At 36.7% G+C, this 17,348-nt stretch overlaps 1 protein-coding gene across 2 annotated transcripts in view; it reads right to left on the bottom strand.

The window, feature by feature from the left end:
• Nucleotides 1-15,494, bottom strand: part of LOC137093294 (putative methyltransferase NSUN7) — a 68,160-nt gene extending 52,666 nt beyond the window's left edge. The window contains exons 1-2 of one of the 2 annotated variants that reach the window (XM_067458125.1): nucleotides 15,346-15,494; nucleotides 13,287-13,631 (exon numbers count right to left, since the gene is read on the bottom strand). In XM_067458125.1, coding sequence (XP_067314226.1) covers nucleotides 13,287-13,631; nucleotides 15,346-15,391 — 391 coding nt within the window. In that variant the 5' untranslated portion in view covers nucleotides 15,392-15,494. The remainder of the gene's footprint in view (nucleotides 1-13,286; nucleotides 13,632-15,345) is intronic. The other variant, XM_067458126.1, reaches the window with a different exon arrangement.
• Between the last annotated feature and the right edge of the window lie 1,854 nt (nucleotides 15,495-17,348).

Below are 17,348 nucleotides of genomic sequence, written 5' to 3'. Positions count from 1 at the left end.
CCCTGAAAAACAACCCCCCACCACAGCCCCCCCTCCGCCAAACTTTACACTTGGCACAATGCAGTCAGGCGAGTCCCGTTCTCCTGGCGACCGCCAAACCCAGACTCGTCCATGGGATTGTCAGACTGAAGCGTGATTGGTCACTCAGAGAACACGTCTCACTGCTCTAGAGTCCAGTGGCGGCTGCTTTACTCCACTGCATCCCACGCTTTGCATTGCTCTTGATGATGTAAGGCTTGGATGAGCTGCTCGGCTATGGAAACCCATTCCATGAAGCTCTCTCCGCTGTTCTTGAGCTCATCTGAAGGCCACAGAAGTCTGGAGGTCTAGAGCTGTTGACTCTGCAGAAAGTTGGTGACTAATGCTCACTGTGACCTTCAGCATGCACTGACCCCGCTCTGGGATTAAACACTTCGTTGCTGAGTTGCTGTTGTTCCCAATGGCTTCCACTTTGTTATAATCCCACTAACAGTTGAGTGTGGAATATTTAGTAGTGAGGAAATGTCAGGAATGGACTTATTGCACAGGTGTCAGCCTATCACGGCCCCACGCTTGAGTTCACTGAGCTCCTGAGAGCGACCCATTCTTTCACTAATGTGTGTAGAAGCGTCTGCAGGCCTAGAGCTGGAGTTATACACCTGTGGCCATGAAGAGACTGAACACCTGAACCCAGGGATCTGGAGGAGCGGCCCAATACTTTTGTCAATATAGTGTATTTTCCAAATAATATTTTACACATATTTATAATATAACATTTTCACAGTATAAATTTGGTCTGAATACAAGAACTACATAGATAGAATTTTAGGATGGGCGTCTCTCGCATGATTATGATCATATTTAGGGCACGTGAGTCATGGTGCAGGATCAATGATGTCATCGCTCTAGGAACCGATGATGTCATGCTTATGGGCGGAGACATACGACACGGAGAGTCCAGTGATGGACGACAGCAGAGAAAAGGACAGCAAATCAAAGGGAAAAACAAATGAACACAATTGAAGGAACTCCATTTCTCTTCTTTATCTCTTAGATGTGAGAAACACACTGTACGCACAAAAACACACCCATCTGTCTGTCAGAAGACAAGAAACCTGGCGTGAGAAACAGCTCATTTTGGCCCAGAGTTTTAATCAGGCCGTTTGCATTGGTTTCATGCTCTCCGTCTCCTGCAGGCTGATATTTACCATGGTATCTCTGGCAGCTCGCTCAAGGACAAAATCACCATGAACCCCGTGGACTTTCTGTTCAGCTAAAAAGCCTTTATCTCCTCCAGTGAACTGCAACAATCCCAGAAACCCTGAGACAATTCAGCTCCAATCTTCTCTGGACGTGTCTCTGCACTCGGAAACCTGATGAACACTGATGAAGCCGCGGGGGAATCATGGGAGAATAATCTGCAGTCGCCAATAAGTGCAAAGTGAACGTGATCACGGCGACAGGAACACTGCAAAAAATGCTTTTCTTAGTATTTTTGTCTCGTTTCTAGTCAAAATATCTAAAAATTCTTGAAACGAGAAGTATTTACTAGACAAGCAAAAATGATTGTCTTGTTTTGGGGAGAAATAACTCAAAATGAAGAGAGTTTTTGCTTAAAATAAGATAAATAATCTGCCAATGGGGTGAGAAAAATAATCTTGTTTACTGTTTGAATTAAGATTATTTTTCTCACCCCATTGGCAGATTATTTATCTTATTTTAAGCAAAAACTCTCTTCATTTTGAGTTATTTTCCCCAAAACAAGACAATTACTTTTGGTTGTCTAGTAAATACTTCTCGTTTCAAGAATTTTTAGATGTTTGGACTAGAAACAAGACTAAAATACTAAGTAAGAAAAGCATTTTTTTGCAGTGAAGGTCACCTGACCAATCGTGTCTTTGCCCTTTATTCCCACAGCCGGCTTCATTTGCATCTCATGGATTTGGTCTCAACGAGAGAGAGACAGAATCGAACCCGATCTACAGACCACACTCATTAAACAATGCGTGTTTTCGTTCCACTGTGCATCTATTTAACTCCCGCTTTATCACTCCAGCGCACATTTCAAAAGTAATACATATAGTAGTAAAAGCATTTTGCCAGATGGTGTGTGTATGTGAGTCACGTCGTGTGTGTATTGATCGTGCAGCGTGGAGTTAAGACAGATTAAAGCAGCTTTTCCCAGGTGATCGACCTCATGTGAAACACGCTCGCCAATCCCAAACAGCCACATCCACATCAGGAGCTTTATTCCCAGCTCGCATCTCCTCTGACCGCATCCACTGCTGCAACACCAACACTGGCACATTTCTGCAATATTATACAGCCTGACATGTAATCATCTGTGTGCCAAATCAATCCGCTCTAGTACTAGTGCTGACAGTCATGTGATCAAACCTTTAATATGACATTAAGTTAAGCTTTTAGTATGACTATGCTAGCCTTAGGCCGTGTGTCCACCAAAGCGTTTTTTTCACGCAGCCTACTGGCGTTTTCAATTGTTTTCAATGGAAGCGCCGTGTTTTTTAAACGCCTTGAGCGCAACGAGGCGCTGAGCGAGTATTTCACGCTCAAGCTCTCTGCGTTTTTTACTAGTCACCGAGAGTTGACGAATGTTCAACTTTGAGTAAAACGCAGCGCTCATCACTGTCACTTTTCACCAGCCGTCCAATCACAGTAGAGAAGGGGCGGGACAAATACTACATAGATCAACCGCCACATTCTACTTAAACAACGTCAACAGATGACAACAAGCAATAATAACAGAACAAAATGATTTAAAACAAGAGCCAGAGCAAATACTTCACATTGTATCTGCAATTTTATAGAGAATCAATACAGAAACAAACCTGTGAAATTAGTAAGACTTCTGCTGATTTTCCGTTTCATAACAAGCAAAGAGTCAAAACTGAAGAAAAAAAACGCTGCCTGGCAAAACGCTCTCAAGCGAGGCATTTTCAGCTGCTAAAAACGCTTTGGTGGACACACGGCCTTAAGGTTATGAATAAGCCGGTGTGTTCCAAACAGGGACAAAATTTGCATTTAGGAGATATAAGCATTCAAAACTTAGTCTCTCGCTTACGTTGAAACGAATCTCAGATTTTGATGACAGCATCGCAGACTTCACTTTCTCATTAAATCTTCTGTCCAATCAAAATGCTCTCTAGATTCTAAAGCCCCGCCCCCTAAACACTGACATCTGGAAATCGGTCAGTTGTTCACACATTTACCAATGTCTACATGGTGAAAAGCACATAGCACGCTATATATGCGATAGAAAACGATTGAGTGTAAATATGCTTTCAGTCCAGGCGAATGAGGTCTGGGCACACACACATTCTGCACCGAATGCTGCATTTCAGAGCGATATAGAGGAGATTATGATGATAAACGGTTAGAGGAAGCTGGCTTTACCAAACAGAAAGGCTCTAGTCAAACTGTGTATTATTAACAAAACGCTATTGGCTGTTTCAAAAAGGGGAGGAGCTCCGAACAGCTGGAGCCGGTTCAGGGGAAATAACGTCAACACATTGAATAATGCGGCGCGTTCCAAAGCATTTCGGTGGGCCTTTAAAATATTCAATAAAATAAAAAATAGGTTAGTATTGTAATCTTATTGTACTGTAAAAGTATTTAATAATGTTAAATTACAGTTGACAATAATAAGTACAACTGTAAAATAAAATTATTATTTTTAAATGCTAGTTTTTTGCAGTCTAAGAGTATTACAGCTCTAAATATATTTTAAAATTGTTAAATTGTATATTAATTCATATACTTTACAGTTAGTTTTATTTTACAATTGTACTGTACCATACAGCGTAACAGTAGTTAAATAGTAATATAAATCTTAATATTTTATTTATTAATAATATTTATTTACAGTTAACAAATATAAATTTTATTTTACAATTGTACTATAAACTATTATTAAATTGTTTACAATATAAAAGTATTACAATTGTAATACATTTCTTAATATTTTATTTTATAATAATATTTTTAGTTTATAATTGTAGAAATATTATTAAATATAAATGTTTACAGTATAACAGTATTAAACTAGTAATATATTTTTTAATAATTTATTTAAAAATAAAAAACACTTAATTTTACAGTTAATAATAATAATGCATTTATTTTACAATTGTACTGTAAAATAAAAGTATTATTATCATCAACTATTTTTTTTTACAATATAACAGTATTACAACTGTAATATATTTCCAATTATTTTATTTCATAACAAAAAATATAAATTTTAATTTGCAATTGTACTATATTAAAAATTTAAACTAAATAACAATTATTATAGAATAGCGGTGTTAAATTAGTCTTAATATTTGATTTAATAGCAATAAATATTTTATTTTACAGTTAATAATAATAATTAAATTTTTTAATTGTATGGCAAATAAAATTATTCTTATTAAAATAATTTTTACAGTATAACTATTACAATTGTAATATATTTCTTAATATTTTATTTAATAATATAACATTTTTACTTAAAATTGTACTGTATTAATAATAATTTTAATTATGTAAATAAATTCTTAATATTTTATTTATTAATAATAATAATGATAATTTTATTTTACAATTTTACTGCACAATAAAATCATAATTATTTTATTGTATTTATTGAACATCCACTGGATTGGTGGCCCTCAAACACACACGATCAGAGAATGTGTTTGTATTTATTGAGCGCGCTTCACCGCGGCACAATGAGATTAGCATTCAGCTCGACCACAGGCGCCTGCATCTCATTACCGTCTCTAATTAAGGTGCATGTAAAGACCCAGAGATGTTTGTGAGACATCTGTGATCATGTCTTAACTCCTAATTCTGCCTAATGAATACTGATGAACCGTCAGCCCTGAGAAGGACGGCAGAACGGCATTCTGGGTAATGTAGGCTTAGTGTATATCCACATTCGGACACTGATGGACGGATAACGGCTGTCAGACCTCCGGCTCTACATGTCCTTCACTGACACACACAGAGAAATCAATCCTCGCTCCTACGCCCTTATCGCCCCCGAGCAGCTCAGACAGCAGATGATTGGTCGAATTGATCTGTTGCATTGTGGGTAGCAGACCCAGCTGACACAGTCATCTATCATCATTCTGTCCCATAGGAGAGAAAAGTCACAAATGAGATCTCATTAAAATTAAAATCCTGCACAGAAATGTGATTAAATGGAAAGTGTTTCTCAACACCTGTCCGAGATTTCAATATGAACTCAAACGTTTCTCTATTCTTTACTTCCAAAGTGTGCCTGAATATGTAACACACACTGAAGTGTCAGTGACAAATCTTTTCTTCTGTATTGTAGGGCGGGACTTGGTTCTGTCCATCAGCTGTTGATTGGCTGTTGGGATGTGGGTGTGGAAGTGTATGGAGATGAGCGTGAGCTTGCAGAGGCGGAGTTTAAAGGGATACTTCACCGCAGTGTTGCACGATATACCGGTACTAGTAAAGTATTGCGATACCCTGCTATTACAAATGGCACAATATGGACTATTATTAGTACCGGTACTTTAAGGAGGACAGCGCTAACATGAGCTGTATTTCTTAATGTCCGTGGATGTGTGACAGCAGGTGTCAGGACGTGTGTGTGAGCTCTGCTTCCACCGTTCAATAAACATTAGAAGCAGAAGAGTTAAATATATACCCGGAGCGCATGATAAAGAAAGCAACAGAAATATGCGCGCATGAGAGGAAAACCGGACTCTGACCTGAAGCGCGCACACACACAAACACACAGACACACACACAGACACACACACACACACACACCTTTCAGACAACATGCGATCGCCATTCAGTTCTTTCGCGGATTATTATTTGGGTTTGAATGGTCAAAATATGTAAAAATGCCCAGTCTGGCGAGTGTTCAGGTAAACACAGTCGGATGAGTCTTTAGTGAACGTGTACAGCTGAGGTAATGAGAGCCGTGCAGGTCTTAATACAGACCTAATATTCTGTGATTAATGTTAAGCAAACTATGAAAAATAGGAAACAACCATATGCTTGGCTAAATAACTAAAAGATATTTTTAAGAATTAGCGTATAGTTAAATTATAGAGTGAACACTAAGTAAGCAGTTTTATACTTGATTATTTAATTTCTTTCTTGACTTGCTACTGTTACATAGACCTAATGAAGCTGAAAAATAAACCACTGTTTTTGTCATATTTTTTGAAATTTGCATTTGTTGCTTATTTTTAAAAACAGATACAATTAAAAATCTATAGTATAATTGTAAGACTAAATTTTAAAAATATTAAATTACTCGAATCATAAGATTTTGGTCATCCGACCTGTTGAGAAGTGAAAGGAGATTTTTAATTGTATCATTGTTTCAAAATCATTGTTTGCTTAACATCAATCACACAGAATATTAGGTCTAGCTTAAGACCTGCACGGATCTTCACGCCAGACTGTGATTTTTACATATTTTTGACCATTCAAACCCAAATAATAATCCGCGAAAGAACTGAATGCCGATCATGTCGTCTGAAAGGCGTGTGCGCGCTTCAGGTCAGAGTCCGGTAGCTCGAGCACGTCCCACGCTGCGCGTTTTCCTCTCATGCGCGCATATTTCTGTTGCTTTCTTTATCATGCGCTCCGGGTATATATTTAACTCTTCTACTTCCAATGTTTATTGAACGGCTGAAGCAGACCTCACACACACGTCCTGACACCTGCTGTCACACATCTACGAACATTAAGAAATACAGCTCATGTTAGCGCTGTCCTCCTTAAAGTACCGGTACTAATAAAAGTCCATATCGCACCGTTTGTAATAGCAGGGTATCGCAATACTTTACTAGTACCGGTATATCGTGCAACACTAGTACACTGAAAACAATCCGCGGGCAAAACCGCAGTCTGTTGACATTTAACAACTAATGTTATGCGTCGCTTCGTTGCTCTGATTGGTTGTTGGTCTGTCCAATTGATGTCTTTCCTGGTTGGGTTGAAACACGCCCCATAATCACAGCCCAATGGAGCATCAGACTCATATTATGACGAGAATTGAGTATGACCACGTCAGGCTAGTTACGTAGTGTAGCTTTAATTGTGACACATTAGCCCAATGCTGGTCATCACACAGTGCTGAGTGCATGCTGTGTCGTACCGACTCTCTTTTAGTCTCTTGGGCACAAAGCGACTCATTAGTTAGTTGTCGTTTAGCACACACTTTTTTCCTCAGTGATGTGCAGCGCACTCATTAAAGCACTGTCCCTCTGGAGCTCCAGCAGATTAAATATTCTGCTTAAAGGCCGTTACATACTCCACAAGACCAGAGAAAAAAGTTCTCGCTCCCAGGGCTCAGGGCTGAAACTGTTCAGCCTTTTATGAATAAACCAGAGTTGGACAATGATGGAGAGACTCCAGAAGAAGAGACAACGTGTAGAATGAGACAGGACGCTTCTGAAGGGATAGAGGATGAGTTTATTAGTTAACGATCCTGTCGTTGCTTTATGACGTGCGATTGAACAGGGATAGTTTAGTTTAATTACGGTTATAACTTATGCTGTCGTTGCTTTATGACGTGCGATTGAACAGGGATAGTTTAGTTTAATTACGGTTATAACTTATGTAGTCATCGCTTTATGACGTGCGATTGAACAGGGATAGTTTAGTTTAATTACGGTTATAACTTATGCTGTCGTTGCTTTATGACGTGCGATTGAACAGGGATAGTTTAGTTTAATTACGGTTATAACTTATGTTGTCATCGCTTTATGACGTGCGATTGAACAGGGATAGTTTAGTTTAATTACGGTTATAACTTATGTTGTCATCGCTTTATGACGTGCGATTGAACAGGGATAGTTTATTTTAATTACGGTTATAACTTATGTTGTCATCGCTTTATGACGTGCGATTGAACAGGGATAGTTTAGTTTAATTACGGTTATAACTTATGTTGTCATCGCTTTATGACATGCGATTGAACAGGGATAGTTTAGTTTAATTACGGTTATAACTTATGTTGTCATCGCTTTATGACGTGCGATTGAACAGGGATAGTTTAGTTTAATTACGGTTATAACTTATGCTGTCGTCGCTTTATGACGTGCGATTGAACAGGGATAGTTTAGTTTAATTACGGTTATAACTTATGCTGTCGTTGCTTTATGACGTGCGATTGAACAGGGATAGTTTAGTTTAATTACGGTTATAACTTATGCTGTCGTTGCTTTATGACGTGCGATTGAACAGGGATAGTTTAGTTTAATTACGGTTATAACTTATGTTGTCATCGCTTTATGACGTGCGATTGAACAGGGATAGTTTAGTTTAATTACGGTTATAACTTATGTTGTCATCGCTTTATGACGTGCGATTGAACAGGGATAGTTTAGTTTAATTACGGTTATAACTTATGTTGTCGTCGCTTTATGACGTGTGATTGAACAGGGATAGTTTAGTTTAATTACGGTTATAACTTATGTTGTCGTTGCTTTATGACGTGCGATTGAACAGGGATAGTTTAGTTTAATTACGGTTATAACTTATGTTGTCATCGCTTTATGACGTGCGATTGAACAGGGATAGTTTAGTTTAATTACGGTTATAACTTATGTTGTCATCGCTTTATGACGTGCGATTGAACAGGGATAGTTTAGTTTAATTACGGTTATAACTTATGTTGTCATCGCTTTATGACGTGCGATTGAACAGGGATAGTTTAGTTTAATTACGGTTATAACTTATGTTGTCATCGCTTTATGACGTGCGATTGAACAGGGATAGTTTAGTTTAATTACGGTTATAACTTATGTTGTCGTCGCTTTATGACGTGCGATTGAACAGGGATAGTTTAGTTTAATTACGGTTATAACTTATGCTGTCGTTGCTTTATGACGTGCGATTGAACAGGGATAGTTTAGTTTAATTACGGTTATAACTTATGTTGTCATCGCTTTATGACGTGCGATTGAACAGGGATAGTTTAGTTTAATTACGGTTATAACTTATGTTGTCATCGCTTTATGACGTGCGATTGAACAGGGATAGTTTAGTTTAATTACGGTTATAACTTATGTTGTCATCGCTTTATGACGTGCGATTGAACAGGGATAGTTTAGTTTAATTACGGTTATAACTTATGTTGTCATCGCTTTATGACGTGTGATTGAACAGGGATAGTTTAGTTTAATTACGGTTATAACTTATGTTGTCATCGCTTTATGACGTGCGATTGAACAGGGATAGTTTAGTTTAATTACGGTTATAACTTATGTTGTCATCGCTTTATGTCGTGCGATTGAACAGGGATAGTTTAGTTTAATTACGGTTATAACTTATGTTGTCATCGCTTTATGACGTGCGATTGAACAGGGATAGTTTAGTTTAATTACGGTTATAACTTATGTTGTCATCGCTTTATGTCGTGCGATTGAACAGGGATAGTTTAGTTTAATTACGGTTATAACTTATGTTGTCATCGCTTTATGACGTGCGATTGAACAGGGATAGTTTAGTTTAATTACGGTTATAACTTATGTTGTCATCGCTTTATGTCGTGCGATTGAACAGGGATAGTTTAGTTTAATTACGGTTATAACTTATGTTGTCATCGCTTTATGTCGTGCGATTGAACAGGGATAGTTTAGTTTAATTACGGTTATAACTTATGTTGTCATCGCTTTATGACGTGCGATTGAACAGGGATAGTTTAGTTTAATTACGGTTATAACTTAGGTTGTCAACGCTTTATGTCGTGCGATTGAACAGGGATAGTTTAGTTTAATTACGGTTATAACTTATGTTGTCATCGCTTTATGACGTGCGATTGAACAGGGATAGTTTAGTTTAATTACGGTTATAACTTATGTTGTCATCGCTTTATGACGTGTGATTGAACAGGGATAGTTTCGTTTAATTACGGTTATAACTTATGTAGTCATCGCTTTATGACGTGTGATTGAACAGGGATAGTTTCGTTTAATTACGGTTATAACTTATGTTGTCATCGCTTAATGACGTGCGATTGAACAGGGATAGTTTAGTTTAATTACGGTTATAACTTATGTAGTCATCGCTTTATGACGTGCGATTGAACAGGGATAGTTTAGTTTAATTACGGTTATAACTTATGTTGTCATCGCTTTATGACGTGCGATTGAACAGGGATAGTTTAGTTTAATTACGGTTATAACTTATGTTGTCATCGCTTTATGACGTGCGATTGAACAGGGATAGTTTAGTTTAATTACGGTTATAACTTATGTTGTCATCGCTTTATGACGTGCGATTGAACAGGGATAGTTTAGTTTAATTACGGTTATAACTTATGTTGTCATCGCTTTATGACGTGCGATTGAACAGGGATAGTTTAGTTTAATTACGGTTATAACTTATGTAGTCATCGCTTTATGACGTGTGATTGAACAGGGATAGTTTCGTTTAATTACAGTTATAACTTATGTTGTCATCGCTTTATGACGTGCGATTGCATTTGTGTTCGTACTGGAGCAATAAATGTGAAAGACGGACGACAGCTTGTTTACTCCCAAATGTGCTCGACTACAACAACTCTTCCTCTCCTCAACATGGCCTTTGTTGTGTGTTCCTGGGGGCGGGTTTATGTCAATTTTACGGTTAGTAAAGTTTTTACAGTGTGGCTTTTACAGTTTTGGGAAGAAAACTTTCACACCTACCTTGTTTGGTCCGGATTTTCGAACTTTTCAGTTTGGTACGAACCAAAATTACAGGTGTGAAACCTCGTCTTGTTTTTGTGAACAAGACCAAAGAACTGATTGTGGACTTCAGGAAGAGACAGCAACGGTCATATTCCCCTCTCATGATCAGCGGGACACCAGTAGAGAGAGTGAGCAGCTTCAAATACCTGGGTGTGAACATCTCCGAGGACCTGACCTGGACTGCACATATCCAGTCTCAGGTGAAAAAGGCCAGGCAAAGACTGTACCACCTGCGCCAGCTGAGGAAATTCCGGGTCTCACCAGCTATCCTGAAAACTTTCTATTCAGGGGCGATAGAAAGTTTACTGACTCAGTGCATCACAGCGTGGTATGGTAACAGCACCAGTCACGACTGCAAAGCCCTGCAAAGAGTGGTGCGCTTGTCCGAGCGCATCTCAGGGTCAGCTCTCCCGTCTCTGCAGGACATCTACATCAAACGATGCAGAGGCAGAGCTACAAAAATCATCAAGGACATTAATCACCCGGCCAACCCCCACTTCACCCGGCTGCCTTCTGGTAAGCGCTTCCGTAGCCTGATGGCCAAAACTGAGAGACTCAGGAGGAGTTTCTTCCCACAGGCCATCAGACTCCTGAACGCTGTCACTTAACAACATGTGACTTCACCTCACTTCAGTATTAACAAACTCACATACTGATATTGCACTGCACTTTATTCTTGTGTCCCATGTAACTACTCATTAAAATGCTGTTTGCACATTACACTCCTGCACTTCTGTTATCCACGTATTTATTTTTATAGTCTCCAGTTTACTTTATCTCACTTATTTTATTCCACATCTCTTATTTCTTTTACTTGATTTATTCATAATTCTACATATGTATATATATATATAGCACCTTATCCTATTCCTATTTTATCCTATTCCTATTTTATAATTTATTGTGCTTTTTTTGTTAATTGTTATTTGCTGTCCATGGAGCGGACCTGTTTACATTTCACTGCCGGTTGTATTCTGTATAACTGTGTATGTGACAAATAAAACTCTTGAACTTGAACTTGAACTTCCCTGGGACAATGGTCTGGGGACCCAACAGATGAAATAAAGGTTTGGTTCGTTTCTTGTGTGAAAGCATTTTCTGTATAGTTCAGACTTTCAGACCATTTACAGGAAGTTCGGTGGCAGGATTAGTGAAAAAACAGATTAAACTCACAGCACATGTAGTGATGGAGCGCAGCCTTTAAAACAGAACCGCTCAGTCAGCTCGCAAGTAGCCTATATGCTGAGTTTCGGTTTATTTATGAGACCGCTCCAGTTCATGTGCAACGCAAATGATTGCTCCGTCAAGGTTTGTCTGCTATATTATTTATTAAACCTTATTTATTAAATTCAGGCAAATGATGACAAATTTATTAAAATTAAGATACAATTCATACCAAGCTTTCTACAAAACAAAACAAAGTGGTCAAAATAATTTCTGACCCGATGTTTTTGACATATATTGCACATCTGTGCACGTTTCATAATCAATATAGCCTAGATGAAATTTAAAAATAACATTATAATACTTAAACATAACTATATAGAACAAAATACATTGTTTGGCTAAAAAAGAAACCTAGTCTTTGCATGATGTTTGCACAACGAGGACGTTTATTTGGTGAGTTTGCCTCGAGTATAGTTGGTGCTGCAGATAGTAAAGCCATAATATAAACAGTATTGGCAACGATATGCGTCTGCTCATTCAGTCTTGTCAGCGTTTGCATGGAGCACTGTAATCGGTTTACATGCCCAAACCGAATGAAATTGTAATCGGTTTGAGAGGGGTGGGATAAACCTTTTCATGGACCGTTCAAACGAAAAATTTCACCATGTAAACGACCTGACCCGATTACTTTTCAATGTGCGTTCTTATATGACGTGATACACAGCATGAGACCCTCACACCAGGCTATAATGTTGAGAGGAACGTAAATTTGTTTATGGTGTAAACTTTTTATTTCGTAAGAAGTTATGAAGATAATGTTGGCATAATGCCATAGGCATAGCCTGGCTAAACCCTCTCATCTTGACGGCGTTTTTCCCAGGCACTTTTTACTTCAACTGCACCTGACAGAAGAATGTATTTTTTCTGAGGTGATTATTACACTTTAGAACAAATAAATAGCTTTTATAAAACCGTTTAAGTCCTGGTGGTCGTTGAGAGTTGCTATGGTATCTGTGAACACATTCCAGCTGCTGGAGCCGCACTCGATCCAGATCAAGGTGATAGATTAGTGTTTCCAGCAAACAATATGAAGAAATGAATTAGGCTAGGCTAAAGGCCGTACTCCAGCTGCTGCTTAAGTTGTCACGTTATTGTTTGTGCCTGTTTTGAATACTGTTTTTTTTTCATGTACCCTTGTGTTGTGATTGGCTATGCATAGTGGCACTTCATAGATATTCGCTCGTAGATATTCGAATACATTCCTTGATATTTGATATCCGTTCGAATTTGATTTTTCTCAAAAATGACAGCCCTAGTTGTAGGTAATTTTCATTATTGATTTTATCGACTAGTGGTTGCAGCCCTCCTGAGAACTTTCTCTTATTTCGTGTGGGAAACATGCTTTGCACTTACATTTGAGCGTGTTGAAGGCGAGCTGGTACGCCATTCGCTGAGACGCCTCGCCCCTGGCCACGGGCATGCTGACCTCTGACCTGCTCCCGTAGCTGATAAGTCTCCGCGCGGCGGGTTTCTCCAGGTGTGTGCTCTGAAAGATGGCAGCGGCGTGCAGGTACACCTGGTCCGGGCAGGTGAGACTCTCGTCTCCAGTGGACGGGTCAGTCAGGGGCGGAGGTTCTGGGTTGGCCGGATCCAGCAGAGAGAGACGCTTGAAAGCGGAAATATGAGAGCCATGCTTCGATGAACGCCGCGCAGCTGCGCCTTTCCTCACCATCCTGATCAAATCAGCAATCAAACAAACTATAAATACAAAGTTCAAACTCTTACAGTGAGCAGAGAATCATTTCTGTCTCAAATGTATTTGGAAACATGTCATTGTATTAACAAAATATGAAATAAATGTAATTTATTGCAAAGAAAGATACACACACTTTACCAACAAGACATTTGACAAAAAGTTGATGTGCAAACAAGACGAGAGACGGATACAGCCTCTTTTGTTCAGACATTTATAAATACTCTTACAAAAAATTAGTACACGTCAAGTTCATTGTATTAAGTGCACTTAAGTCAAGTTCAAGTAAATGTTTAAGTATACTTGTAAGCACTGTCTCAATATTACTCGGACTAAATTGTCCCACTGTTAGTGTATAAAAGTATACAGTAACAGTAATAAACTTTGAGTACACAACTATGTTTTTACTACAACTATAGTACAAATGATCTTACAGGTAAACTGATAGTTTATTAGTCAAAGACGTGTAGCATATGTTTAGTTTATGAAAGTATGACTAGTAAACTACTAGTTTAGTAGTTTTATACTGCAATTGTGCATTTTATTAATGTGAACATAACTTCATACTTAAGTGCGTTATAAATAAAATCTATTCAATTATTATTATTATTAGGTATTTATATATTAGTTTTGCACCTTAAGTATACTAGGTTCCTACTTAGGCATTATTTTTCATACTTGTACTGTACCTTTAACTGTACATTAAGTATCTACACAAGTGGACTAATGTTACACAAAAATACCCAGAATTGTACCAAATCTATTGTAAGTTACTGGATGCCAAACCATAAGATTATGAGACAGTATGCAAATCTGTGTGAAAAAAGTATTTAATAGGCTACTCAATCAAAAGTTTAAACACAACCACAAGCCAAGTAGTACACTTAGAAGAATACTTAATTATACTTTTAAGTATTCTCAATCAAATAATTGAGACCAAATAAATAATTTTCTGCAAGTTTAAGCCAAGAATACTTCAAGTATATTTCTAAAAAATACATTAAAAAGTATACTTTTAAACGGATTTAAACATTCTTGGATACATTTAGAATAATATAAGCACAAAAGTCAACAAAATATATACTTTAACATTGTTTCTAGTGGTTTTGGGATAGTTTAATCCAAAAATCTTACATATTGTGTTTTTACGAGAGGGCGTTTATTAATCTTGGTTGGTGTTAATTTCAACATTTACGAATACATTAAAATGGGTATTTTACCGGACCTGAGCTTATGTTTACCGACAGTGAACTTGTGTTTCTTTTAAATTTTAATAATAATAATAAAAACGCTACTGTATTGCTATTTGTTAGATAACGTTAGCTAGAAATCTCTTGGATGTAAAGTGTTGACACCAAAATCACAATACACAAGCAAATTTCATTCGGATATGACAGAGAATTATTAACCCTAATGATTTATAATAATTTCCAAAATCATTATTGTGAAGTTTTAAAGCAGACATATTAAAAATATAAAACATCCGTACAAAACAACTCGAAACATATAAAGTTAACGTTACTCAATTTCTGTTAGAAAGAGTAACGTAAATAACGTTAGCCAACTAACGTTACTCACTGATTGAGTGATGATTATGATTTAACGTAACTCACAGACAAACACTGTGAAAATAGCTAAGTTAATAATATAAATATAATTAATAGGATATCTAGACTACTGGAGATGTTCAAAATATGACAGAAAATATACGTTACTTGCCTGAAACTATGAAAACATCGATGCTGAAAGTCTCCACGATCTGCATGTGTTCATACGAACGAATCTGAGAAACTTTTCCCAAACCAAAACAGCCTGAAACTGGAGTTTATTGCCAGATGACGCAGGCGGGATTCCGTCTCCATGGCGACGGGAGGCGAAAGGGCGGGAACGATGAGGTGAGGGGAGCAGGTTTACTTATTTCACGAGCAAAACAAACGTAAGTTTTTACTTCACTTTGAGGCTAATGGTTTAATCATTGTGTTATTATGAGTCACTTTATATTTAATCGACCGTTTAATCCAGGAAGCATCGCATTTATTCACTGAGTAGTCTGTGTTATCGTGTAACTGTTTCAATCTAATCTAAAATATTAAGATAAAACCTCATATAAATACACAAAACTCGCTGCACACGGTATTTAACAGTATAAAGTGAATCTGTTACCACATAAATAAAATAAAATGAAAGCGCCAGACTAGAGTAAGCAGTGTGTAACTTCATAAACGTGTTCTCTGGGGTTAACGGTTAATAAAGCCACAGGTTCAGTTTGTGTGAGGACCTGCCGCCATTTGCTGGACACGAGCGGAACTGCAGCTGAAGACAAACGCATTATAATAACAACAAAACATTTGAAATTACTTTATATCTCTGCTAATTTGTGTTAATTAATTTATTTTAATTTATTTCCTGCAGATTGAAAAATATCAGATTAGACGCTGAAACAAAGGCCCAGGAAATAGAACAGAAATACAAGTATTATGGAAATTAATATTATAAATGTGTACAACATTTTCTATTACCGGACATTACGTTTTTTACTTGCTGTAACGCTGTACTGTTGGATATTATTTGGATGTATCCGTTTTTTATCGACTTATTTTTATTAATATATTATTTAAATCAAATTTCCTTTATTTTTTATTTTAATACATTTAATAATGTAGTTACTTAGTTTAATATTAAAAAAAATATTTTACTTTTCTTATTTTTATTTATTTAAAACAAGTTTTATTTATTTGTTTAGTTATATCAAATCTTTTATGTAAATCAAATGTTTTATGTAGTTATTTATTTTTATCAAAATTAATGATTTTATTTAATGATTTTAATATTGTTTTTATCTAAATTATTAATTTATTAATAATGTGTTTATTTTATTGAAATCAAATTGTATGCATTTTTTATCTAATGCATTTATTTATTATTTAATTGTTTATTTTATGTAAATCCAATGTTATTTATTTGAAACAATTTATTTTAATCTCATGTATTAAGTTCCTATTTATTTAAATAAATAAATGTAAATTTTTTGGTTTAATCAAATGTATTTGTTTTAATCTTATTTCAATATATTTAATTTGAACAGGGCCCGACATTAAACATGTTCATGTGAAAATCGGTCATTCACTTGTCCGAGGGATAAAGTTAGATTGTGTGTGTGTGTGTGTGTGTGTGTGTGTGTATGTGTGTGTGTGTGTGTGTGTGTGTGTGTTCTGAAGCAATATTCTCACCAGTATTTAATAAGCTTTGGCATATTTAAATCTGCATTTTCTGTTTTCCCCTAATCTTATTATATATAGGGTATGCTTCAGGTTTCATATTATATTCTTAGATTTGATCTATACATTCAATTAAAATAAGACACCATAGGGCTGTTAGCAATCAAATTAAATAATTTACACTGAAAAATTACAACTGCATTTGTATTTTGGAATAAACAAATAAGAAATGTTGGAAAGTATGTTTAAACATGAAACTAAACCTCCAGTAGGTGGCAGCAGGTGAGTCTTAATGAGTGAGTCATTGATTCGATTCGTCTAAACGATTCATTCAAACGGATGATTCATTCAAGAATATGGCAGGGTATTGCTCATTCAGTTACCTAGCTCCCGAGCTCGTAAATCAGTTTATTGTGTGCATGAGTTTGGGCACTGGTATGGACAGTTAAAGACACATTGGGACACTCATGACTATTTCTGGCGACGTAACAACCTTCTCATTGT

The sequence above is a fragment of the Pseudorasbora parva genome, chromosome 11, assembly GCF_024679245.1.
Source record: "Pseudorasbora parva isolate DD20220531a chromosome 11, ASM2467924v1, whole genome shotgun sequence".
Taxonomy (NCBI): Eukaryota; Metazoa; Chordata; class Actinopteri; order Cypriniformes; family Gobionidae; genus Pseudorasbora; species Pseudorasbora parva.
Note: the sequence above shows the minus strand (reverse complement) of the source record. Positions and strands in the feature narration are given on the sequence as shown.